We start from the raw sequence: 25260 nt of genomic DNA on the forward strand, positions 1-25260 counted from the left end.
TCAAAATTTACAGTACGAGAGTTCCCAATTTGAAGACTCGATTTAATATGATTTTTCCATAGCAATCCATGAAAATTTACAATGCTTAACTAGTTTTGACGCTTTTCTTATAGCTGGTAGTGTTTATTTAACGATTTAACTTTTCCAACTTTGCTTTTTACGAGCTGTCCGGAATTTGAATCAAAGCGTCCGGAATATGGAGCAAAAGTGAGGTGGTGTCCGGAATAAGAATCGCGAAGAGGGCACACATTTCTATTTATTTAAATTTATTGAAGTTGTGGAATTCAAATCTTCACCTACCATTAGAAAGGTAAGTGTCCTGATAGCATGATCATCAGATTGCCGAATTTATAAGAGAAATAAAAGTTACACACTTAAATTATTTTATGGATTCCTGTGAAATCTCAACAGCTGAACGGTTCGGTAAAATAAATTAACGGAGTACGGTAAATTTTCACAGTATTCGGTAAAAATTCACCGGAATCCGTAAAATTCCGACAAAATTACGGTGTATTATTTCACCGAACTGTTCAGCTGTTGAGATTACGGTGAAATTCACCGTAAGAGCTTAGTGTGTAATGTTTGAAACTAAATTAAAATTAAAACCCGTACTTTTCCAACAATCAAATCAACTTAAATGGACTTTACATTTGACAGTTCCCGAACTGAAAATAGAGCGTTATCAAATTTTCTTGTACGTTATTCGTAAATAAATAAATGACCTTTCAATACTGTCATTACGCGAAACAAGACTTGGCTGACATGGACTGATAAGTCTGCACCAAATCGATAAATAAAGAAAGAAAGAAAGAAGAAATCTTTTATAACATTGAAATATTGAAGTGCAGTAAAATCGTGTTATACTCAGAAAAATGTGCTCTTTCAATCAAGCTACTAAAAACTGTGAATTTTTCTTCAGTAAAGAACCCAATTTTGAAACATTTCAATCGAAGCCCGCCTGTTTCGAAGCTGCCCTTCTCTTTCTGCTTCGAGTCTCTATGTTGAAACGTCACTTTGCCAGCGTCAGTTTTCGCTGTTCGGCTTGAGTGTTTACTTTCCTCATTCGTAAGCTGCGGTTTGTCCGCGTCGCTAAAAGTTTTTATTCGATAATTCCAGTAAAAAAACAGTTCCAGTGATTAAATTGGGCTGAAATTCAAGCTCCGAGATGGCCCAGAACAAAACGGATCTGATGGCCGTTTTGGCCGTGCTAAAAAAGTACAACTTGAAGGTGAGTTTCGATGGATTGTTTAGGTGTTTACATTTGCTCATCTCTTTTGGCTTGCTTCAGGGAACGGAGGACATCCTGAAAAAGGAAGCCAGCTTGTCGGACGTTCCGGAACATGCGGCTGGCGAGGCGGACGTCAACAGTGTATTGGCTGCCTACAAAAGCGAAGGCGATCCGGACATTTACGAGAACTCTTACATGGAGTTGCGTCGGTTCGTGGAGGAATCGCTGGACATCTACCGGCACGAGTTGGCCCTGATCCTGTATCCGGTTCTGGTCCACATGTACATCGAACTGGTTTACAACAGCCACGAGGAGCAGGCGAAGAAGTTGATTTCGAAGTTCGGTCCGGAACAGGAGTATTACTATCAGGATGAGTTGACCAAATTGGCCATGGTGACGAAACGGGATCAGATGAGTGGGAATGACCTCACGGACACTTTCAAATCGAATGCCTTTACCATAAGGATTTCCCGGGACACTCTTTCCCTGTTGAAGCGACATCTTCACGAGAAGAAGGCATCCGTTATTCTTAACATTGTTAATGAGCATTTGTTCTTTGACCTCTACGAAGGCGTTGCCCGAAACAAAGCCCAATGCGATGCCACTTCCGGGGCGATGATTGGCGAGGCAAAACGCCTGGATAACAAGGTCAAAGTTTACTACGGCTTGCTGAAAGAGCCAGACGTTCAAACCTTGGTGCAAGCTCCCCCCGAGGAAGATGACGACATGGACCCGGAAGCACCAGATAAGCCGAAGAAGAAAAAGCCCAAGAAGGATCCGTTGTTTTCGAAGAAGTCCAAGTCGGATCCCAATGCACCACCGCTGGATCGGATTCCGTTGCCGAAGCTTAAGGACGTGGACAAAATGGAAAAGATCAAAGCGCTGAGGGAAGCTTCGAAGAGAGTGAATCTGGGGCCGGATTGTTTGCCGTCCGTCTGTATGTACACGTTGCTGAATGCGAACTATACGGTGACTTGGTAAGTATGGTGCCTTAAAATTTCTGGGCTGGTAGGTAGCAGGTCATTTTCTAAATACTTGCTCAAAGGTGTTTTAATGCAAGCCTCTAAAAAGTCTTTTTTTTTTCATTTATGGGTCTCAAAAGTCCCGATTGTACGTAGATGGGTTCTAAAGTTATTTTTTCCGTGTTTTGTTTGTAGTAAATTCTAGAGGCTCAAGATAATCATTTTGATATTCATACTTCAGAGACTCCCAAGAAAAAGATTTAGGAATTCTTTGAGTGATTTTTTTTTTCAGAGATTTCTCCTAAAATTCCTCCTTATCAATTGTTCCAGGAATTCGTCCAAAAATTCTTCCATCGATTTTTCTAGGGATTCTTAGAGGATCTCCAGCAAACCTTCAGAAAATTCCGTTTGATGGCAGCGACAATCCTAGGGACCCGAGCTGACCTCGGACGACCTGTGGCCACCTTTGCGGATATTTGTCCTTTCTTTTCTCGGTCTAAAACCCTCTTCACGATTCACCGGGACACTCCCACAGCGATTGAAATGCCTTTTTGCGACATTTGCGCGTGGGATAAATCACGAATCCGCTGCCACTTCGTCATGGTGGAACTGTCAAACTAGAGAAATCGGTTTCTTTTACTCGCAGCCTATCGTGGTATGAGTTATAGCTTACGTGCATGCAAAGAAAACCAAGGCATTGTATGCACAGGTGCAACGAGCGCCTTATTTGTGCGATGGTGCAAACATTTTCACGCATACGGTACATCTCGTTGGTTCGCAGCCTTTTGGATTACGGCGTTGTGGTCTGGAGCCCGTATCACGCTGTGCAGATTGACCGCATCGAACGTGTTCAGAAATGCTTTGTCAGGTTTGCACTTCGTAGACTACCATGGCGTAATAGATTTCGACTGCCTGCTTATGAAAACCGATGCGCACACATCAGTCTTCCGACGTTGGCAGCTAGGAGAACATATCTTCAGGGACTTTTCGTGTTCGACCTGCTGGAGAACAACGTGGACTGTCCGGATATTTTGGAAAAACTTCGTTTCAATGCTTCAGCAGGGTGTCGACTACCTGGAGAAACCTGGAAAGTCAGGGAATGTCAGGGAATTTATTTTTGACCTGGAAAGTCAGGGAAAATCAGGGAATTTCACTTGAGGTCAGGGAAAAAATATCAATACTACAACATCAAACAAGTTTATTGTCTGCCAAGTAATTGATCATGGCTTTGCTTTGTAGTCGTGGACTCTAACCACTCGACTAAGGAACCAGGACCCAGAGAATTCTCCAGAAATTCTGAGGATGATTCTCAAAGTTTCTCGATTATTTTTAGTAATTCAGAAAATCATTGAAAAGCAGAAATTTCAGGAATATCATTTGAAATAATCTTGATAATCTATTGACGATTTGTGATATTACTTAGAGATACTCGTAGATGAATTCTTAGAAGAGTTCCTCGGAGCATTGCTGAAGGTACGACAAATTCAAGAGAAACATTAGAAACCTTCTAATCAGCGCATTGTTCAAGCCCTGAACGCATTCCGTTGAGAATATTTAGATATTTTTTCGGGGAGGAAAGCTAAGGGTAATTCATATCGTAATCCTAAAATATTACCGTGATGCTACCATATTTCGCGCACGCTCCTAATTTCGCTCACTGCCATCTTATTCATACTTCATGATACAAATTGGACTACATTATTGCACCATGGCTGAAGAAGAATTATTCAAAATACTAGCTAACAACAATTTCTTTCGCAAAACAAGTTTAAAATATCAGTGAGCGAAATTAGGAGCACGCGCGAAATATGGATACTCTACGGTACCTAAAAAATTACCTGTAACGAATCATCGTGAAAAATGATCAAAGACATTTCAAGAAAAAAAAAATGAAAACAATTTGGAAAAAAATCTGTGACATCTTGAAAAATATTTTTATAAGCATTCCTGAAATAATTCTAGGAATTCCAAATGCTATTTTTAGAAATATTTAAGACTGAAAGAAATTTTCTAACAATTTTTAGAGAATCTTGGAGATGATGAGCTTCTGGAGGAAATCTTTCAAGAGTTCAGTGAGAAGTATTGAAGGAATATCTAGAAAAATATCTTAAGAATTTCAAGAAGAATTTCTGAGCAATCAATGTGGAATTCCTTGAAGCAATTCTCCAAGAAAGTTCTCTGGCATTGGCTAGAATTTTGCCTGGAAAAAGAAATAGCCAAATTTTAGGATAGCTTTCTTCCAGAGGCGTCGCGTGGTCTAATTATCAACCTGTGCATTTCAAATTATTCAAATTTGTGGGCTTCGTGGCCGTGCGGTTAGCGTTTAGGCGTATTGTGAATGCCACGAAGTGTGGGTTCGATTCCCGCTCCAGTCGGTGAAAACTTTTCGTCAAACGGAAAATTCATCACTGGGCTACTGGGTGTTTCGTGTTGTCCGTTGCCTAATGTTCGTGATTGTTCAGTCTGTGCAGCTTTTGGCTGAAGACGGTGTAAATTGTCTTTTTTTTTTAATTCGGCAAAGAAAGCTCTCAGTTAATAACTGTTTAAGTGCTCATAAGAACACTAAGCTGAGAAGTAGGCACTGTCCCAGTAAAGTAAATGAAAATGTGTAACCAGTGGCTACTAGTCTTCGTTTTCAAATATAATTTTCTTCTGATCTTTCAGTTGATTCAAAAATTTTAAAATTTCATGTGCTAATCGTGTTGTTTAGTTTGATTTATCAACTCAACCAACACTTTCTCAATTTTAATGGATAATCATCATTATGGGCAAATTGTAAAATTGAATATGAAAATAATTCTAACTATGTCACTGATGACTATTTATAAAGCACTGGGTTCTAGCTAATATTGCAATAAAGGTCGGACTCCGGGATCAATTATCCGGAATTTTAGACTCGATTATCCGGAGTATGTTTTTTGATATTCTTGTTTTTCAGGTTTTATGCATAAAATTGAGAAAATAAATAGTATTGCAATATACAATGAATGGTTTAGCAGTTTTGGAGGTAGGGAAGAAAAGGGGGGTGTTTTTTTTGTGTATGCTAGTCAATTTTATTTTTCTTCTTCCCCTAATGTTTGAAATAATTTCTGGCTACGCCACTGCATCATATAAATAAAACAACAACAAAATTTAATATTTAAGTTCTATTATCGCAGATTTTTATTTTTGTTTTAGTGATTCGATACTCCGGATAATTAAGTCCGACCTGTACTACAATCAATGCTTGCATATCAGTACATAGAATTAAATCAAGATCGGTAGATCTTTTAAGGGGGCAGGATCCGTCATTGATCTCGAAATTTTCAAAAGCAGTTTTTTTGTGAGCACATTTTCATTGAATAATTTTTAGTTTTGAACAGAAAAATTGCTTTTGAAGTTTCGATAATGACGATGAGGGAGCTTTGAGCGTTAAAACACACCACAATCGTCAAGATACTGACGATGACGGAGAAATCGACCGATCTTAAGTTTATTTTCTGGTTTTCATCTAACTGACTATTGCAAGTACCCCCGCGCAGTATGTTAAAAGCGAGATTTTTAACCAGTATTGTACAAAAACAGCAGCGCGAGTGTCAAACTTGAGGAAACTTCCTCAACCGCCTGAAAATCCACCTTCCTATGCCTTCACACCACAAGCGTGGTGATGCTGAAGGCGCCAAGGTCAAAAGAGAGCAAGCAAAATACCTATCTCCCGTAGATTGATTTCGCTCTTAACTCTCACAGCCGCACGCTCGCACTGATCCAATTGGTAATGTAGCAATACTGTGCACCGGCCAGAGTTGACACTTTGGCTACCTACTTACCCACTCGCATTTGTAGTTCAAAAGGCTGTCTACCACATATACAGAATTGCGTGTACGATACAAGACAGCGCGTTTTCCGATGAGAGTGCACGCGTTGGTCTTCATCGTCACAGCAGCGAAGTGTAGCGTGGAACAAAGTGTTGCGTAGCATGCATCGCGCTGGGCGCGTAGAGATAATTTGGTCACAGATCGCGAGTCGCACCAAATAGCTTTTGCATATAATTTGCATAGCAAAAATTTATCAACAGATATTTTGCTAGATGTAAATTGCGTTACAAGCTATCAATAATAGAGACAACGAAATGGGCTAAATTTAATTTTTTTAAAAGAATTATTGAATTGTACTTCAAAAGTAGTACATATTGTAGGTGGTTATGATGAACGAGTTGCCACCTGTGCAGTGCACATGTTGCACATGTGGACGCGACGCCTCTGCTTTCTTCCACTGAAAAAAGTATGGTATAAAGTCCAAAATTTTCATTCATGCCTAAAATTCTAATTACGTCTGAGGTTATTCACTAGCCAAGAACATCTTTGTTCATACGGATCTTCAAGTTTGAAAAGTAAATAGATTCTCAATTGTTCAGTTTTATCACATCAACTTGAATAAACGTTCAAGAATGTCATCTGGCAAGAACTCAATAAAGTAAAAGCTTTTGATCAGTTTATTCATACGACCTATAACATAAACATCATAAAAATCGTCGAATGTATCTTGTAAAAATCGTACTTATTTCGGTTTAAATTAACCAACTCAGTGGTTTTGAACTTTTCTGGAAAATGACTGGGAGGTCAGGGAAAGTCAGGGAATTTTATTTTCAAAATTGAGTCGACACCCTGTTCAGGTAGAACACTGTTTCCCAAACTTTTTTGACTTTCGCCCCCTTTAGGCCAACATGTTTTTGAAATCGATATGGTTTGAAATACCGTGTACCCCCGCTAATTTGAACGGTACCTCATACAAACCATCGGGATTCATTTTTAATTTGAACCTCTAGTTACCCTAGAATCGTGTTTCTGGTTACCCCTATCACTGTTTTGTTTTGATTCTGCGTTCCGTTCCACAACGTTTCATTTCACTTTACTCCGTTCCATGAGCTAAATGACGTTTGAACCATTTTTAATCTGAACGGCATGCAAATTAGCGGGGTACAAATTAAAAAGATTAAATGTGGTCAAACCAACGGGGGTACCCGGTATTCAATTTGGTTGATTGAAAGTTGATGGTTCACAGTCAACACTCCATATCTCGATATTAAAGAGACCATTGAGTTAGGGAGGTTTCGACTTGCAAGCCATAATAACAGTGTAATTGCGATCCAAGAGACCATCGAGTTATCCATGAGAACCAACTTTTACTATGGATCTTCAACTCGATATCAAGACGGAAAATATCGAGTAATTAGTGTTTGACGGCTTTAGAACAGCAAAACTTTGAAAAATCCTGAAAGTTGTTTGTAACTTTCTCACTTCAATGTAATTTTGAAAGGTTTTTTTTTGTTAAAAAATCCAGATTGCTTTCTGTAACTTTCGAGGTTTCAAACCGATATTTCTTCAAATCTATTTTAGTTACATGATTTTCGTCTTTGGTAATTGATGGCTTTAATGTTGGCACTTAATTTTTGATGGTAAAATTTTCTGGAAATATGTAGTTTATAAAATAGTGTGTACTATAAGTAATTACGAAGATGATCGTGACAAAATATCGAAACAAGTTGTATTGAAATCTTTGCCTTTGTGGACCCGGATATCAAATATCGTAAAATGATCTACCGTGCAAGCACCATATTCTGAACGGTTAAGAAAATCCAATTTGATTAACTTAAATTAGAGTAAAGTGGGGCAAAAGTTCGACCTTAGTGGTATAATCAAAGTTTCCAGGAAAATAATAGCAGATGAAACAAAACAAATACCATACAGCGAACCTTCAACATATTGGCTATAATTTTGCTGAACAAACTTGTGTCAAAATATTTACCCACTTTCAGTTATAACAGTTTCAAAATTGATTGTCTTAAACGAACTTTTGCCTCACCGGTGGGGCAAAAGTTCGAATCTAGTGTGGGGCAAAAGTTCGTTGGCTAAAACACAAAAAAATAATACTTTTATGCCAGGCATATTTTCTACCAACCGTTGACGTAAGTTTGCCGAAAAATACACACTAAATTTTCATAAAAAAATACCCAAAACAGGGTTAATTGTAATACACCCAAAAAATAGCAGTTTTTCGCAAAACTAAGTGGAAATGTTTAATTTTTGTGACATTTATCGCACGATCAGGCAAATTTTGCTAAATTTGAAGATAATTTATAGATTTCAGGCAATTTGAAAAATTTTCCATAAGTTTATACATGGGTCGAACTTTTGCCCCGCATATTCGAACTTTTGCCCCGCTATGGGCCAAAAATTGTTTCCAACCATTTATGCAAAAACTAATACACGCCAAAGCATCCTTATGATAGAACTAGAAACGCCCTTACATAAAATATTGAAAAATATTTTATCTTCATTTGGTTCCATGCATCGAAAGTTTGACCAAATATTACAAATAGCCATAACTTTTCCAAATCTCAATCGATTTCTATGTTATTTTGAGTGAAAGTCTCTTACTTGAATAGCATTCGAACCACCATGACATTTCTAAGTTTTGCTTTGAATAGGGCGATATTCAAAACTGAAAAGGCAATAGATGACTCTTTTTCAGTGGTAGTAAAAACGAAACCCTGAAGCAAAGAAAGCATCACGGAAGATGAACTAAACACAAAAAGTTATGTATTCACTTTACACTTGATTTCTAATCACTACTTTTTTGATCCAGTTTCCTAATTGCAAGTAATTTACGTTTTTCATTATTTTCCATACGTTTTGACAGTTCTCCGACTACCATTCTTCCATGCGCTTGTGTTGAAAGTTTGAGAAATTTGAGAATCCAGCGTAGCGCGATCAGTGGGAGGAATACACACAACAGTGTCGTCGCTCGGCGGCCAGTGAAAGAAACTGAATTTTCGAAAGGTTGTTGCCTGTACTTTTTGCCGCTGGCGCCAACTGTTAGCAGCCATGAACGAAATAAACAGTCGTTTCCCTATTGAGCTAGAAATCTTAAAAAGAAACTCTTACCCCACTCGAACTTTTGCCCCACTTTACTCTATTAAAGATTTCAACAGCTGGGATATTGGTTTGTCTTGCCAACACTAAAAACCGAATTCACATCGAACATATTTCGTTTTTGACAATGTTTGTCGAAGTTTTGTCTATTATGATTATAAAATGAGCATGAAAAGAGGTACAAACAAATATGTAGAGGGAAAAAGTTAAATGTGTAATTAATTAATCTTTACATTATTAGAGTATAATCTTCTATTGACTTGGGTGTTTTCTTCTGTTAAGTATTATTATTATATTATTATAGCTTTATTAAGGAGATTTTCAGCCCTAGGCTGGTTCATCTCCGTCCCTGTTAAGTATCGTTACTCTCAGTTTTTCACACTTTCGCCCCGTTTCTAGTTTTTTCGCACTAAAAATATAATTGCTTCTGTTTAAAATATACAAAAGTTTAGTATTCAATAGTTAAATTAATTAATAAAGCGCTTTAGAGTGAACATAAAAGTTAAAACTTGGAAAAAGTTTTGAATGACGTCAATCGGTAGTACTTTTGCTGTGCATTTAGATAAAGTGTAGTAAATAAAATCGGCGATTGAGTTCAATCTATAGTCAACCATTATTGATTAGTGTAATATATTTTTGTCATGATATCAAACAAGGGAAAGGTTTGAAAACTACGTTGCGCTGGAACGGGGAAGGAAGTTGCTAAAAAAAGGAAAAAATTGGTCGAAAACTAGAACGAAAACAACCGGTTCCAAAATGACCGTTTGAGAATCTCCATTACTTATAACACGTAAATTACGCCTACTTGTCCCACGTTCTATGTAAACCTTATGGACCACGGGACAAATATGCGTAGAACCAACGGCAGTATGGGTCTCGAAAACGATCAAGAACCATATATAGGGTCATCCATTAAGTAAGGTACAGTGGGGGAAGTGTATCAGTGGGGTAAGTGGATCATTTGTCAATATAAAGCATAAATGCTTGAATATGTTGAATGTTTTCGCACCATTGCTTCGTTTTAGGTTATATTCTTATGCCCGCACTGATACTATTGCAAAACTGGTACCACACGTACACTAACACAAGCAAACTTGTTAGCTGCAAAAAGTAATTAATTTCAAAATTGTTTTCCATTAATCAAAAATCCATTGTATCTCTGTCTTTAATCGAATTCTATTATTTTTTTCGACACATGGTGAGCACTTCAGTTCTAATTGAATGAATCACAATGAAAAATATGTGGTTTTTATAAATAAATACAAATATATTGGACATGGTACACTTACCCCTACTTTTTAATGGGGTGGGGTAAGTGGATCAAGAATTATTATCATTTATTGGCAGACTGCTTACGAGAATTTTATTAAGCTTTAATATCCGCAAATGTTGTTTTCCTTTATTTTCTTCCATTCCCAGCTTGAATTTGTCAAATTGACCATAGAAAATTTGAATTAATCCACCTAAAAGTTTTTTTTAACCTTTCTGGCATATAAAAAAAATTAAAAGAATAATAATTTCAAAATGTACACGAAACTTTTGGTGTTTTATCTAAGTTGAGTTGTAAAAGAGCAAAATATACTATTTTTCCAATTGAACGCTTCGTATCGTACCTTATTTGACCATAGAAATTGTTCTAGACAGATGGTACACATATGTTCATAAATAAAATAGAAGTATTTCAGTTTGTTATTCCAAAGTAAAAGTAACTAATATTTTTAAACTAAGAGTGTTTTTTCGAAAATATCGTTAGGAATAATCCAACAATACTTCTGTATAACTTATGCGTAGAAATGGATGAATTTTCTCCAAATTTTTCTAGAGTCAATGTTTTTTTTTTGTTAGATTTAGTATGAACTAATACATACATACTTTTTATTATATTTTGATTAAATAAAGGAACTTTTTTTAATTTTAAAGTACCGTTTTGATTCATATTACGGACAGCTTCAAATTCCGGACACTCTCGTTTGTATGGGAAACATTTCACACGAAATGTTTCAATTTTCGTCGTCCAAAAGTTCTTATTTTTGAGGCTCGTTTTATTAGGTTTTTTCCATGAATATCATTGTAAATTTATAATGCTCTACTACCTTAGACGTCTCTTAAGTGGTTGAACGATTTCAATTGATGATTTGAATGTTCCATCAATGATTATCATGAGCTGTCCGTAATTTGAATCAAAGCGTCCAGAATATGAGGCCAAAGTGAGGGAGCGTCCGGAATAAGAATCATGAAAAGGCCACACGTTTTGATTTATTTAAAATTATTCAAGTTGCGGACGCGTATTCTTTACCCACCATCCGAAAGTTAAGGGCTTCCGACGCTCGATAACGCTAAAAAATCATACAGAATGATTTATTTTGTATGGTCTAAGCTGGGTTATACTTCACTGAGGCCTTAAGTGTCCGTAATATGAATCAAAACGGTATTATAATGTAACATTACTAGCACTAATAACAAGAACGAGAGTAATATCATTTTTATTATACATAATCACACCACATTTGTTTCGAGAACAGATTTTTTAAATTGGTGATCCACTTACCCCACCATGGTGGGACAAGTGGATCATTTGGCGCAAATTTTTAAGTCTCTCATACTCAATACATAACAATCAGAAAAATAAAAATAAATGACGATTTGAAGTATAATAGTCCCTCATTTGTTATCCACAGAAAAAAGTTTGAATTACATTATTCACGTGAGCTGTACACAACAATGAAGTTAATGATTGATTTTTCTGTATCCACTTACCCCACGGTACCTTACATCATGTTATTAGGCGGAAGGACGTGTTCTGCATAATGTGACGAATCATACACATTTTTTGAAGGTTCCATATAAAAAGTGCGATGTAGGGCGAATGGGCGGGTTGTTGTAGAAAATGGTGTGTTATTGTGAGTCACAACTTGTGACACGTATCTCATGGATACCCCCTATTATATACATTTTACTAAACCAACCATTGAACCAACGCGTATCCTCCTGACGTGCTTTATTGAAGCTTGAAACGTTAGGGAACGTCCACAAACCTCGCTAAATTTAACCATTTTCAGCCCCTCTCCACCTTGGCCACATATTTTTGTATGGAAAATGCGAATATTTTGGATGAATCGTTGCGTTTCCCTGAACTAACTCCTCTCCCTAGAAACGTTACGTAACCTATGGATGGCCCTTTACATGTGAATCACATGTTATGAATCACAAAGTTATGATCACTTCCACTGTTATTAACTGAGAGCTTTCTTTGCCGATTGACAATTTTTGCATGTGTATATCGTGTGGCAGGTACGAAGATACTTGTATGCCCTCGGAATCGAGAGAATTTCCTTTACGAAAAGATCCTCGACCAGTGGGATTCGAACCCACGACCCTCAGCATGGTCATGCTGAATAGCTGCGCGTTTACCGCTACGGCTATCTGGACCTGATATATACATTGGATTGTTCTGCGGACTGATTATTACCGAAGATGCCATCTGTCTAAAAAAGTCAGGATCCTGCAGTAAGGTACCGCGGGGCAAGTGGGTAAATGGGGTAAGTGAACATAATTAGTATATTTTACTGAACATGTGAATTAATATGATAATCTCATGCGTAAACCTTTGAAGCCATTGAGAACATTACGATAAGTAAGAGATTTATGAGATTTTCAGTCATTATTGCATAATAGAGCGAAAGATTTTTAACCTGTCAACTATCACTCCGTAAAAAGTTGGCGGCGTGCAATCTTATTTTAAAATTTTCAGCGGAAAAAAGTTGCGGAAAATAATTTTCTGTACCACTTCTAAGTTGTCCTCTCTGACATTTTTAAACTGCAATAAAAAAAGTTTAAGAATTAATTCGACATAGACCTAAAAATAACTAAATTTTAACACCGTCAATTTTCTAATGACGTGGGGCAAGTGAAAAGTTTCTCATTAAAGATTGAATTTGTGTTTTCTTTCTAAGTAGCTATAAGTATACAAGGTTCGCAATTATCATTGAACAACAGAACGTGCTGATAATTCAAGAAACACTATACTCAAAGCGTTATAAGCTATTATCATGACCAAATCATGGAACTTCTCTAAAAAAAGGTTGCCAAATATTACGATACCGTCGATGGGGGTGACAATGGGTCTGGGGGTGAGATTGGGTCAAAACGGAAAAATATGATTTATGAAATATTTCAGCAAATAAAGGTGATATTACTAAAATTAATAATTCATATGTTAGGGAACATATTATTACACATAATTCATCACAATATACATTTTAAGAAATAGTAGTTTTTGTTTACTATATCAATAAACTTGTATGTTGAAATTAGATAAAATTTACAACATTAAATTTCTCCTGTGCAAAGTATCACGCATGTACTTTAACCTCTACCGTTATATTAGTAGAAGGTTTAAAGTCTTTTCATTACACTTCACACGTATTTTCCGGAATCTATTTGATTTTTCAACAAAAATTTTATTTTTTTCGGTACGGTGTCTAAAACATCAAAAATGGGGGTGAGATTGGGTCAAGCAAGAACGACAGTAAATGAAATTGCAAGTCCACTTTTTTGACATTTTACGGTGCCGGTAGTTCTCTTTTTCATTAAGATGTGTTTATTCTTTCTAAATACAGCATCTCTGAAACATCAAACTAGTCTACTTGAGGATTCCGTACATTGAATAACAATGCATCGCTTTTTGACAACTTCTCAATCCAGCAACTGTGTTTCGTGCGCAGCAGCATCGTAAAATTTTATCAAATGGATTGTTTTTTTTTTTAAATTTAATTATTTATCAGTGTTTTCATATTATAGAAACATCTCCTGGAAGTACAAATGAGTTGGAACACTGAAATATCGTGATTATGACGTCAACATCTGCCTGAAATGTATTGATCGTGGAATGTCGCTCCGAAATTTAACTATTTGCGAAGAATTAAAATAATCACTGTTTCAGTACACCTTTGGGGAAACTGAATAGGCTTCATGGCAATGGGGATGAGACTTTGAAGACAATTCGAGGGAAAAAATAGAAAATTTATGTAAACTTAACGATGAATGTTGTGTTTACATATTTTTTTCTCATAGCTCTTCAATTTTTTGGTATAATCGTTCTTTTAAGTGTGTTTATCATACTTGTGAAACATCTTAGATATCTTTTCATCTTGTTTGCATCGTATTTCATCAATATTCTTCAGCTGTGAATGGTTTTGCAACCATATTATCAAAAACAGTTATTTCAATTACAGTGACCCAATGTCACCCCCTCTATGGGGTGAGATTGGGTCATTTTTCATTCACTTGTGGTGCCGCTGTGAATAAATATTTTTCTTTAATATTTTGAACAGTTGTTAGTGTACCATCAAAGTACATATACACCAAATTTGAAGTTTATTGGAGTTAAATTGCGATAGTTATTCAATAAATAATTCGTACACATCCCTTTTTGACCCATTGTCACCCCAACGACGGTATTAATATGTTTACTTCGGACAGCCGATTAAAAGGAAGACGTTGATTGAAAAGTTCCAATATGAGAGAACGCACGCAAATCTCGTGGAATGTCTGTGTAAAACTAGTTCAAAACATAAGAAATGGGGTATAGGGCTATCCACATGCAAAAGTTTCTAAATACTTTATTGAAGGATTCCGTTTGATTTCTCTAGAAGAGTTATCCGACGTCTTATCCGATTTTCTTAAAAACAAATAACGAGCGGTGGAAATTCTACAGAGCAGAAATGCAACTGCTGTCCCATGATGCAGGAACTAACATTGGAACTGTTGCAGTTATAATGTTGTCGAATCATTTCAACAAACATAACTGAACAGAAGAAAATTCCAGTAATCAGCATACATTTTTCTTTGTTTACTTATGTTATTGGTTATTGGGACGCAATAACAAATGTTAAAGGTAATAGAAATCGTGAATATAACTGTTAGTTATATAATTTATTGCTCAAAACGATAAACTTTTCACTTGCCCCACTTGTGGGGCAAGTGAAAAGTAAGGAGGCGTTTTTCGAAAACTTTTTCTGTACTTTTTTCTTCAATTTTACATTAAAATCAATTTCAGCATACTGCTTATATTTGGTGGGAGTCAAGCTAAAAAATATACACGACCTCATTTGTTTTAATTTAAAGTCTCTAGAATTTGAAGAATCCCAACTATGCGAAATTCATTACCCACTTTATGATGATAGTTAAATTACTGAACAACTTTGCCGAAGACGCCATCATTAATGGTCAGGATCCTGAAATATCTGCAAAACAATAGTAAAAATTCCATGCCCACTAGTGCCACCTAGCGGTCAATTTCCGAATTAAATGAGGTATCATCAGATAGCGCTTCACCTCCAGATAACTTTACTAAAGACCCCAAGTTTCTAAATTATCTGGATTTTGAGATATAGCGATTTCGAACTGTAGTCCACTCGAACCGTATATAGTGCGTTCATTATTATGCGACTTCTATGTATACATTTGTTGATTTTACCGCATTCTTCTTCTTCTTGGCATTAACGTCCCCACTGGGACAGAGCCTGCTTCTCAGCTTAGTGTTCTTATGAGCACTTCCACAGTTATTAACTGAGAGCTTTCTATGCCAAAGTTGCCATTTTCGCATTCGTATATCGTGTGGCAGGTACGATTATACTCTATGCCCAGGGAAGTCAAGGAAATTTCCGTTATGAAAAGATTCTGAACCGACCGGGAATTGAACCCAGACACCTTCAGCATGGCTTTGCTTTGTAGCCGCGGACTCTAACCACTCGGCTAAGGAAGTCCCTCTATTTTACCGCATTATAAAGAGCCATACTGTAAATAAAAACTCGAGTATTGTTCTCAAGAAGATTCTTAAGGAATACATGTTGGTTTGGTGTTGCAAAATAATAGCATATAAATCACAACTGTTGTACTAAGTACAACAGCGTGACAGCCTGAAGGTTAAAACAGTCAGTCGCTATCAGCCTTAACATTTATTACTCTTTACGGCATTTAATATTGATGATTTTAATTTTCAACAGCGCTGAAATCTGCGAAGACTCCAGCTTAATAGCCATCGGCTTTTCCGATTCGTCCATCAAAGTGTGGTCACTGTCGCCGATCAAATTGCGGGAAATGAAAGCCGCAGACCTGCTGAAAGAGATCGATCGAGATGCTGACGATGTGTTGATCCGCATGCTGGACGATCGCAAAGCCGATACCAGCCGGATGTTGTATGGCCACAGTGGTCCCGTATACCGGACTGCTTTCTCACCGGATCGCACCATGCTTCTGTCCTGTTCTGAGGATTGCACCATTCGTCTTTGGTCGCTGCACACGTGGACCTGTGTGGTGGTCTACAAGGGCCATCAGTTCCCTGTGTGGGACGTGCGTTTCTCTCCGTATGGCCATTACTTCCTCAGCTGTTCGCACGATAAAACCGCTCGACTGTGGGCCACGGATTCGCATCAACCGCTTCGCATCTTTGCGGGACATCTGTCCGATGTGGACGTCTGTATATTCCATCCGAACTCGAACTACGTTGCTACCGGATCGAGTGACCGCACCGTTCGCTTGTGGGACATCAGCGTCGGAAACCACATCCGTTTGATGACGGGTCATAAGGTAAGGTGTTCTTAAGACGAATTCCATGTCAAATCGGTCAGTCATCACTCAACAAACTCGACCATCTTCGATGTGGATTATGTTTTACACATTGTTTTCGGTACGGTAAAATAAGTTTTTTTCCATATAGGGTGCCGGTACCAATGGTTGTAATGTACCAGTAGATTGGACTATGGAATAAAACGTACATTTTGCGATAAAAACGACATGTGTTATTTTTGATGGCTAGTTTAGTCGATTTGCCAAATTTCAGCTTTTTATTCTATCAAAAAGTCATATAAATAATTAAATTTACGCAAAAAAAAAAAAATGCTCCCTTGCACCAATAGTCACCGTCGTGTTCCAGTAGTGGATCAACGGATAGAAGCAGTTTTTAAAATGGATGTATAAAAATGAAGAAAAGTCCCAGAGATGATCTTTATGCTTCATTCGAAAGATATAAGTTGCTGTTTCGAGGGAAAAATGTTAAACCTATGTAAAAATTTACCATTTTGTTAAAAATTCCTTGTATCATTCCCGAACGTCTACTACTGGAGCACTAACGCAACTACTGGAACACGTGTACCAATAGTTGCTCAAGCAAATTTATGTTAAAAAATTAGTTTTATCACTCTTTTTATATTTTTCCCATATAGTAGAGGTTGAAATTTTTCTGTTGACGCCGAAAGATCTCTGTTAAGGCTTTTCGTTATTTTGCTAAGATTTTTTTTATAGCTTAGGTAGTCCACTAATGGCACCGGCACCCTAGATAATGCCTTTAACCTATAAGCTGAGTTAGCGAAAAACTTAGCGTCGATTTATCTTGATGTCTTTAACACATTTGTTCCTTATCACTTAATGAACGACTTAATGAAATATTGACAGAAAACTACAGACATGCTCAAGTTTATCAACAACAAACAAATGAAATTGTTCAAAGTGTCCGTTCAAATGTTAAGTACCAGGCGAAATCGCTCGAATTTATAGTAATTTTAGCTTAGAAAATTTTTGTTCAGCAATTGTGTGTAGAAATGAATGGTTGGAGGGTTTAAGGTGAAGATGAATCGAAGCCAATGTTCAAATTTTCAAGAGTACGGATCTGGAGAACCAAACATCTGTTTAAGCTGAAAACCTAATCGATTGGTCACTAGCTGGTGGTGACCAATCGATTAGGTTTTCAGCTCAAACGGGTGTTTGGTTCTCCAGATCCATGCTCTTGAAAATTTGAACTTTGGCTTCGATTCATCTTCACCTTAAATAAAATCTAATCGCAAATGGAGCCTGTGGAGTACCAGGGTGCCCTTCCGACGCTACCCGGAGAAATGGAGCAGGTGACTTAAGTATTCGGCTGTCCTTTTTCAGTCTCAAGTCTGAGTCTAAGAAAGGGTGGGATTAGAAATATGTTGTAATTAATTTTAAATTTTCGCCTTTATGGTTTCACGTTATGCGTTTTACACAGTGTATTCTACGCTTTTTCGCCTTTGGTGACTTTCAATAGATACCGATATGGATTTCTCGCTGCTGGTCTTTTTCGTGCTGATATAGCAAAACGCGTAATCCTGCTTAGTTTGGGTAGTAGCTACGGTTAGGATAGCTTAAATCATTTTTTAGCATAAAAGAATAACAACGATCAATCTTTGCCGACTTATGCAAAATGCTAAGGCCAATGTAACGTTAATTCAAGAACTTTACCCTAGAACACAGACAAAAGATTAACAAATGTTTCTTCTTTCAGGCTCCCATTCACGCGTTGGCCTTCTCCATCTGCGGCCGCTATCTGGCGTCCGGATCGGCCGACTGCCGGGTGTTGATTTGGGATCTGGCTCACGGTCATCTCATAGCGGCTCTGTGCGGCCACTCGGCTTCCGTCCATTCGCTGTGCTTTAGCCGTGACGGAGTTGTGCTGGCTACCGGTGGACTCGACTGCTGCCTCAAACTGTGGGACTTTTCCAAACTGTGCGAAGATATTAGCGGGGAAAATGTCAACGTGTCGCACAATCCGGACGTGCGCGATGGGGAACCGTACCTGATGCGGTCGTTCCCGACGAAGCAGTCGCCATTCCTGACGTTGCACTTCACCCGGAGGAATTTGCTGCTGGGGGTTGGAATGTTTGAGGGATCGGCTTAAGGTAAGTGAAGAGTTTATATTTTAGGCGCACCATTTTTTGTATTGGTTAAATACTTTTATGTATAAGATTGTCGATGTCTACCAATTTGACCCATTAAGTGGAGATTTTTTTATAATCAATAGACTTTCCAAGTAGTATTTCGCAAATAGTCACACAATTTTTAATGGAACCAAAAGAACTCCCATGTTGTTGCAGATACATATGTCATGAACATGGTTTCTATGCCAGGTATGTTCCTGTGCGTGCAGTAACTCTGGTAGTCTCTGAGGGTGCAGAAATTGGCGCGTTTTTAGCATGTGAAATAAATGGCAATCTACCCTACCTAAACATTTTTTTCACACGTTCATGGACACACCTAGGGATTCTTTCAAAAAATTTAGCAGTAATTTCTAGCGTTTTCTGAAGAAATGCTCATGGAATCCTAAGAACTTTTCCCAGGAAATTGTCCAGTAGTCAAACGCTAAAACCTCTAGTATTTCCCACAGGTATTGTTGCAAAAACTATCTCAGGAATCCTTGCAGGATTTCGCCCAGAAACTATTTCATCAATTTCTCAACTTCTACGATTCTTCTCAAGATTCCTACAGGAATTGTTTCAGGTAACGAGAATATCTCTAGGTAAGCTCATGCCGATTTTTCTAGTATGTAATCCGTGAAACTATTTTCTGGACCTGAAGGCATCGCTTGGTATTTTTTCCAATGAATATATTTACCAGTAATCTATCTAGAGAGTCCTCCAAGATATTCTCAATGGTTCGACGTTTCATCAGAAGTCTCTGCACTAGTTCTCTTTTGCAAGAGTTAATCAAATATTTCTCTAAAGCTTTTATCTGTAATACCTTCCGATGTTTTTATTTTTCTGGGATTTTTTCATTAATTTATTAAAAATCTTGCCAATTTCTTTAATAGATCTTACGAGGCCTTTCGTAGAAAGAATCTAGGAATAAAATCCTCGTAAGAAAGATCTTTGCATAAATTCTTGAAACAGATGCTGAAGAAATTCCAGTGGATATCTTAGGAAAACTTACTGGCCAATCTTTAAAGAAATTCATAGAAAAATCGACAAAAGATAACTGAAAAGATTCTTGGAAAAAAATATTGAAGACTTCAAAATTCATATTGCTTTGAGAAATTTCCATATCTTCCTGGAGTATTTTTTTTTTTGATGAACCTGCAAATGCAAAAATCCATGAATTCAATTCAATTCTGGAGTAAATTGGAGAACTATTCTTTGAGAATTATTGAATACATTAACGTAGATTTGAGGTGCGTCTTGAGAAAATTTAAGGAATAGGGGAACTGGGTGTAAAATAAACACCCTAACCAATTTTCATGTTTTCTTGCTTATGAAGCTGTCAGATTATTTTTCAATTGCCCAGAATTGAAGAAGGATGTTTATGCAATGTAACAAGTTCAAATATTGTGATGTTCCAAATATGTGGGTAAAATGAACATGTAGTGGGGGTAAAATGAATACCATTCAAATCGAACGGGCTGCGGCATGTTTCTCGGCATCTGGCACATGATCAATGCATATTTCACAGACATTCCGGAATCGATGGAACGTTTTGCCGCGACCATTTGGATGGCTGTCCATGTCTGTCTTTGTATTTTCTCCGGAAAACTCCCGGCATCTGAAATAAAATCCGGTAGTATTCGCCCTGTCATGATGTTCATATTACCTCCATCTCGAGTGGTTCATTTTACTCCCAAAGAATCAACATCTACAAATCATTTGTTCTGAGAATGTAGAAGATAGAAATACTTTCAATTTTCGTCTACTTATCATAGATACTTTGAAGATATGATGTGCTACGCAGTTCAATAGATTTTTTATGGTTAGCGAATACTTTACGGCACGAAATTCAGTATGCGTTGAGCTCTCAGTGCGGTCGCACGCTCTACGACCAACTGCGCCAGGAGGACGCAACTCGGGATACATTAATGAATGTTTGCCCATTACTGGCATATACCAGATTTGCTGGTACCGTAAAATGGGGCGAATAGAAACACTTTCCGACATGTTTGAATGTGTACAACTTAAACCGTGTGGATAAAATCCAATTTTATTAGTCTTAAATATGGGTCGCGTCTTCCTTTACTAAGACCCCAATCGCTGTTAAAAAATAAAAATTATATCGTACAAATATTTATGAAAATGTTGTATGTTTCTATTCACCCCGCAATGGGGCGAATAGAAACATTGTTCAGTAAATATCAATACTTTTTTAATTTAAATGGGAAAATAAACACATTTTTAACTGCATCTTGAAGAAATATCAACATGTATTTACTTAGTGAAGAAAAAAAATAAAATTTTTGAAACCAAGTTCAATTTTAGATCATTTTTGAAATCAGCCAAAATGGCGGATGTTTCAAGTTATCAAAAATGATTGAGATTTCAATATTTTCTTCTCAAATTTTTAATGAGAAATGTAGCAACATTTTTAATTTGAAAATAGTTTAGCGATACTCTGTTGTTATTGAACTAATGAAAAAAAAATATTTCTGTAGGTTTCTAAAGTATATCATTGCATAATAGTCGCATTTTTAACTAAAGGTCGCTTTGTTTCTATTCGCCCCACTTTTTCTATTCGCCCCGTTTTACGGTATGTCTGAAACATATTTTTGGGAACTTGTTAATCAGAAGACACAGTGTGTTTGTTTTGACAAATTGAGACATCAATTTGCGAAAAAATACGCGTTCTAGTGAGACTCGAACTCACGACTCCGTGTACGCTAGAACGGCGCTTTAACAAACTAACAGGGTGTCTACTACCTGGGAAAACCTGGAAAACCTGGAATTATCAGGGAATTTTATTCAACCTGGAAAAAACCTGGAATTCTCAGGGAATTTCGACTACACTCAGGGAAAATATTTCGAACTTGTAATACATGGTAGAATATGTCCTTTTTGTAACACAAAATCTCTTCAATCAACAACATTTTCAGCTGCGCCGCTAATACAACGCTACTTGAGTTATTCAGTTATTCAATTTTAAGTTATTTCTATTTATTTCGAACAAAAAACTTGCCTAAACAAGGAAGCAGGCTTAGGAATGTCAAAATGGTAAAGGCAATTACGACTTCCAGTTCCAGCTGGGTATCTTTCATGAGTAAATGAAATAATTAATTTTGTAGAAGAAGATTAAATATAACAACATCTACGAGGTCGCAGGTCTCTTTTTAAAGGCTTGGTTACATTTTGATACATGTTTCTGAATAGTGTATATTTTTGGGTCTAGTCTCTATCGAAATTTTAATCAATATGGTCTCTAGAGTCACTTTTTGGCTTAACCCTTTCTTTCCCATGGAAGCTCCAGAACTCCATTAATATTCAACGAACTTGAAACAAACCGAACCAGATGAATACTAAATTTGATTCTATAATCATAAGGGTGGTAGGTCATTTGGCATAAAGTCGTTTGGCATAAAGCCGTTTGGCATAAAGTCGTTTGGCATAATGGTCATTTGGCATAAAGTCGTTTGGCATAACGGTCGTTTGGCATAATGGTCGTTTGGCATAATAGTCATTTGGCATAATGAATCTGAAACCAAGAATTTCTTAAGATGAGATTCGGGCTTGTTTTGCAGTCAATAATTGACAATAATTGATACAAAATGTCACCTTATTCTACAAACATACGCTCTTGAATAAACTAAAGCATATTAGGAAAGTTATTGTCGATAATATTTTATAATTTATGCAGAAATTACCCTTCTTTCAAATATTTATTCTTCTTTTGAGTTCCGCTATTGGAATATTTTTTTGCACTGAAGATTTTGATATATTTAGCACTAATTTACCCTTCTTTCAAAAATTGGATTTTTTTTTTAAATATGATGTAACCAATTATAGGCATAAAAACTGCTCATTTGAAATTGAAACAAATTTCACCTTCTTTTATACATAGGCTGTTCTTTTAAGATTTCTTTATTTTTTAGATATTTTTTAGATTTTTGATAGACTGACAAAATGGCGGCAATTGATAACATTGATCTGCTCAAGTTATCAGCGAAAAGAGAAATCGATTACTGCAGTTAATTTGATGGGTTGTGCTACTTTTCCCGTAATGTCGGTTCCCCAAATGTCATTACCCCGAAAACCAGTGTTCCGAATACCAGTTTCCCGAATATCCCGCTTCAACAAAAAGTCCACTTCCCCGAAAAGTTAGTGACACTCATACTTGTCGTAACTTTAAACATTTCAGGGTGGTGAGCGTACTGACCATCTGATATGCACCCTTCTTTATTTAATTGGCGGTTCTTTCGAGTTTTACCGTCCTCAATATTTTTGCCAACATAAGTATAGCCAAGAATGACAGAATACCAGCTTGTTTTGATTGCTTATCGTTCTTGCTCGTTTACCTTCCAACCACTAAAGCACCTATTTAAACTGCATCACTTTTCGGGGAAACGAGTCATTCTAGGAACTGGCATTCGGGAAACCGACATTCAGAGAAACGACATTCGGGGAAAAGTAAGACAAGAGCTATGATTCTGAACGCAATGTTTGATGTCTTTTCGTCTTACTATGCCGCAATAGTTTTTGGCGTCCAATCTTCTATTGATTTAATCATAAATTTTGCCTTCTTCTTAAAATAGGCTGTTCTTTATATTTATACTGTTTTAAATTATATTATTTAGTCAAGCTAAATGTTTACCATTTATATATTTCGCAATTCTTGCAAGATGTGTTGTTAAAATAATAATTTCTTTAGAACCTGTAAATATTCAACATATTTTTTTGCAAACACAAGATCTCCTTTCAACATATGCTGGAAAAATATTATTTCAATAACAAATTTTCCCTCCTTTCGAGAATAGACAGCGTTTTTAATGTACACTTTCAAAATCTAAATTTATATTGAATCGTTCAAAAGTTTTGCCACATATATTTTCTTTCAAAAATGTGTAGTTCATTTGAGTTATGTTGTGAGAAGATATACAGTGTTAGAGCCGTAAACATTTTAAACGAAAAATAATCTGCCCTTGTATATAGGCTATTTTTGCATTATGCTGCAATAATAGATCTTTGGATAAGAGCTTTTAATATTTTGCAAATAATTTTTTCCTTCTTCTACCAAGTAATTTTCATCAAGTGTTACGTACAAACTGGGACAGTGCTTGATCTGCAGCAAAATATGTGCGTTCTCTTTATTAATTACTGCGAACTTTCTTTGACAATTTACTATTTTCAAATATGTATATCGCAACAACTCAACGATACTTTATGTTCTTTTTGCTATGGGCTCAGTGGTGCTGATCTCGGTAAAAGCTTCGAAAATGCCGATATTCATTCTAACTCAATCATTATGCCAAACGGCCATTATGCCAAACGACCATTATGCCAAACGGTCATTATGCCAAACGACCATTATGCCAAACGACTTTATGCCAAACGGCTTTATGCCAAACGACCTTATGCCAAACGACTTTATGCCAAACGGGGTACAATCAATCATAAGATTAATTCAAAAGTCAACTAACTGTTCGAATAGTAAAGCTATTGATGAACAATCAATTTACTATTATAAAACAAAAAAAAACTGATTAAAACATAAATAAACTGTTTGAAACATTGTTTGTTCAATTACTTTTTATAAAAACGCTTTTTCATTTCAGTTGATCAAAGTCGTGGGAAAGAGAGGGTTAATCTGCTTGCAGTGAATTTTGGTGCAACATTCTAGAGGCTCCAGAAAAACTTTCAGAGACTATTACGTAATTATTTCTCCAAAGATTTCTTCTGGAATACTTTCAAGAACTCCATCAGGGATGCAACCAGTGATTTTTCAATGATGCTTAGAGGAAATTCTTCAGAATTTGATCCAGAAAATTTTAGAGCACTCCTACGCTACTACTATTCTAGTTATTTTCACAGAGATTACTCTGAAGAAAAAATTTCAGTATTTCCTCCAGATGTTTTTCTAATGATTCTTTCACCGATTTCTCCAAGTGTTACATTTATAACAACTCTCCGGAACTACTCAAGACTTCCTTAAATCATTATACGATGAATCTATTAAAAACTTTTCCAAGAATTCCTTGATAAACTGCAACTGAGACTCCTCATTTGATTCCTTCAGAAATTTATCCAGCATTTCATCAAAATACTGTTGCTGCGGTTCAAACATTTCACTTATATTTTTTCAAATACAATTTTTAAATCTCCATGGATTCTTCAAAACTTCATTCAAGGTTCCATACCAGTTATAACTACAGCAATTATTACAGTTATTACTGGATTCATTTATCTTAGCAATTTATCAAGAAAATCTTAGAAAAAAACATCAAGAATCCAGGAGTTCTTTCAGAGACCCTCATAAGAATTCATCATTATAACTTACACAAGTTTCATCAGAAATTACACTAGGATTTTTTTTAGAAATTCCTCACGGATTTTTTTTTAAATTTTACATAAAAAATCTGAAATTTGTTGTTGTCGTTTCCCTGAAGACTTTG

The 25260-nt window shown here is 36.5% G+C and overlaps 1 protein-coding gene across 1 annotated transcript; it reads left to right on the forward strand.

Annotated features, from left to right (window-relative positions):
- The first annotated feature begins 1021 nt into the window (after positions 1 to 1021).
- LOC5568695 (transcription initiation factor TFIID subunit 5) lies at positions 1022 to 18945 on the forward strand. The gene is made up of 4 exons (XM_001652468.2): positions 1022 to 1228; positions 1289 to 2205; positions 16109 to 16691; positions 18406 to 18945. The coding sequence occupies exons 1-4, from the start codon at positions 1166 to 1168 to the stop codon at positions 18796 to 18798; spliced, it is 1956 nt and encodes a 651-aa protein (XP_001652518.2). The 5' UTR covers positions 1022 to 1165; the 3' UTR covers positions 18799 to 18945.
- The last annotated feature ends 6315 nt before the right edge of the window (positions 18946 to 25260 follow it).

Source organism: Aedes aegypti, chromosome 3 (assembly GCF_002204515.2).
Source record: "Aedes aegypti strain LVP_AGWG chromosome 3, AaegL5.0 Primary Assembly, whole genome shotgun sequence".
NCBI classification, from domain to species: Eukaryota; Metazoa; Arthropoda; class Insecta; order Diptera; family Culicidae; genus Aedes; species Aedes aegypti.

Bases quoted from the DNA above. Each gene is read 5' to 3' on its own strand.
- LOC5568695 (XM_001652468.2), top strand. From the start codon at position 1,166: ATGGCCCAGAACAAAACGGATCTGATGGCCGTTTTGGCCGTGCTAAAA. The intron at 2,206-16,108 runs GTAAGTATGGTG...AATTTTCAACAG, and splicing joins GCGAACTATACGGTGACTTG to CGCTGAAATCTGCGAAGACT. The intron at 16,692-18,405 runs GTAAGGTGTTCT...TTCTTCTTTCAG, and splicing joins GTTTGATGACGGGTCATAAG to GCTCCCATTCACGCGTTGGC.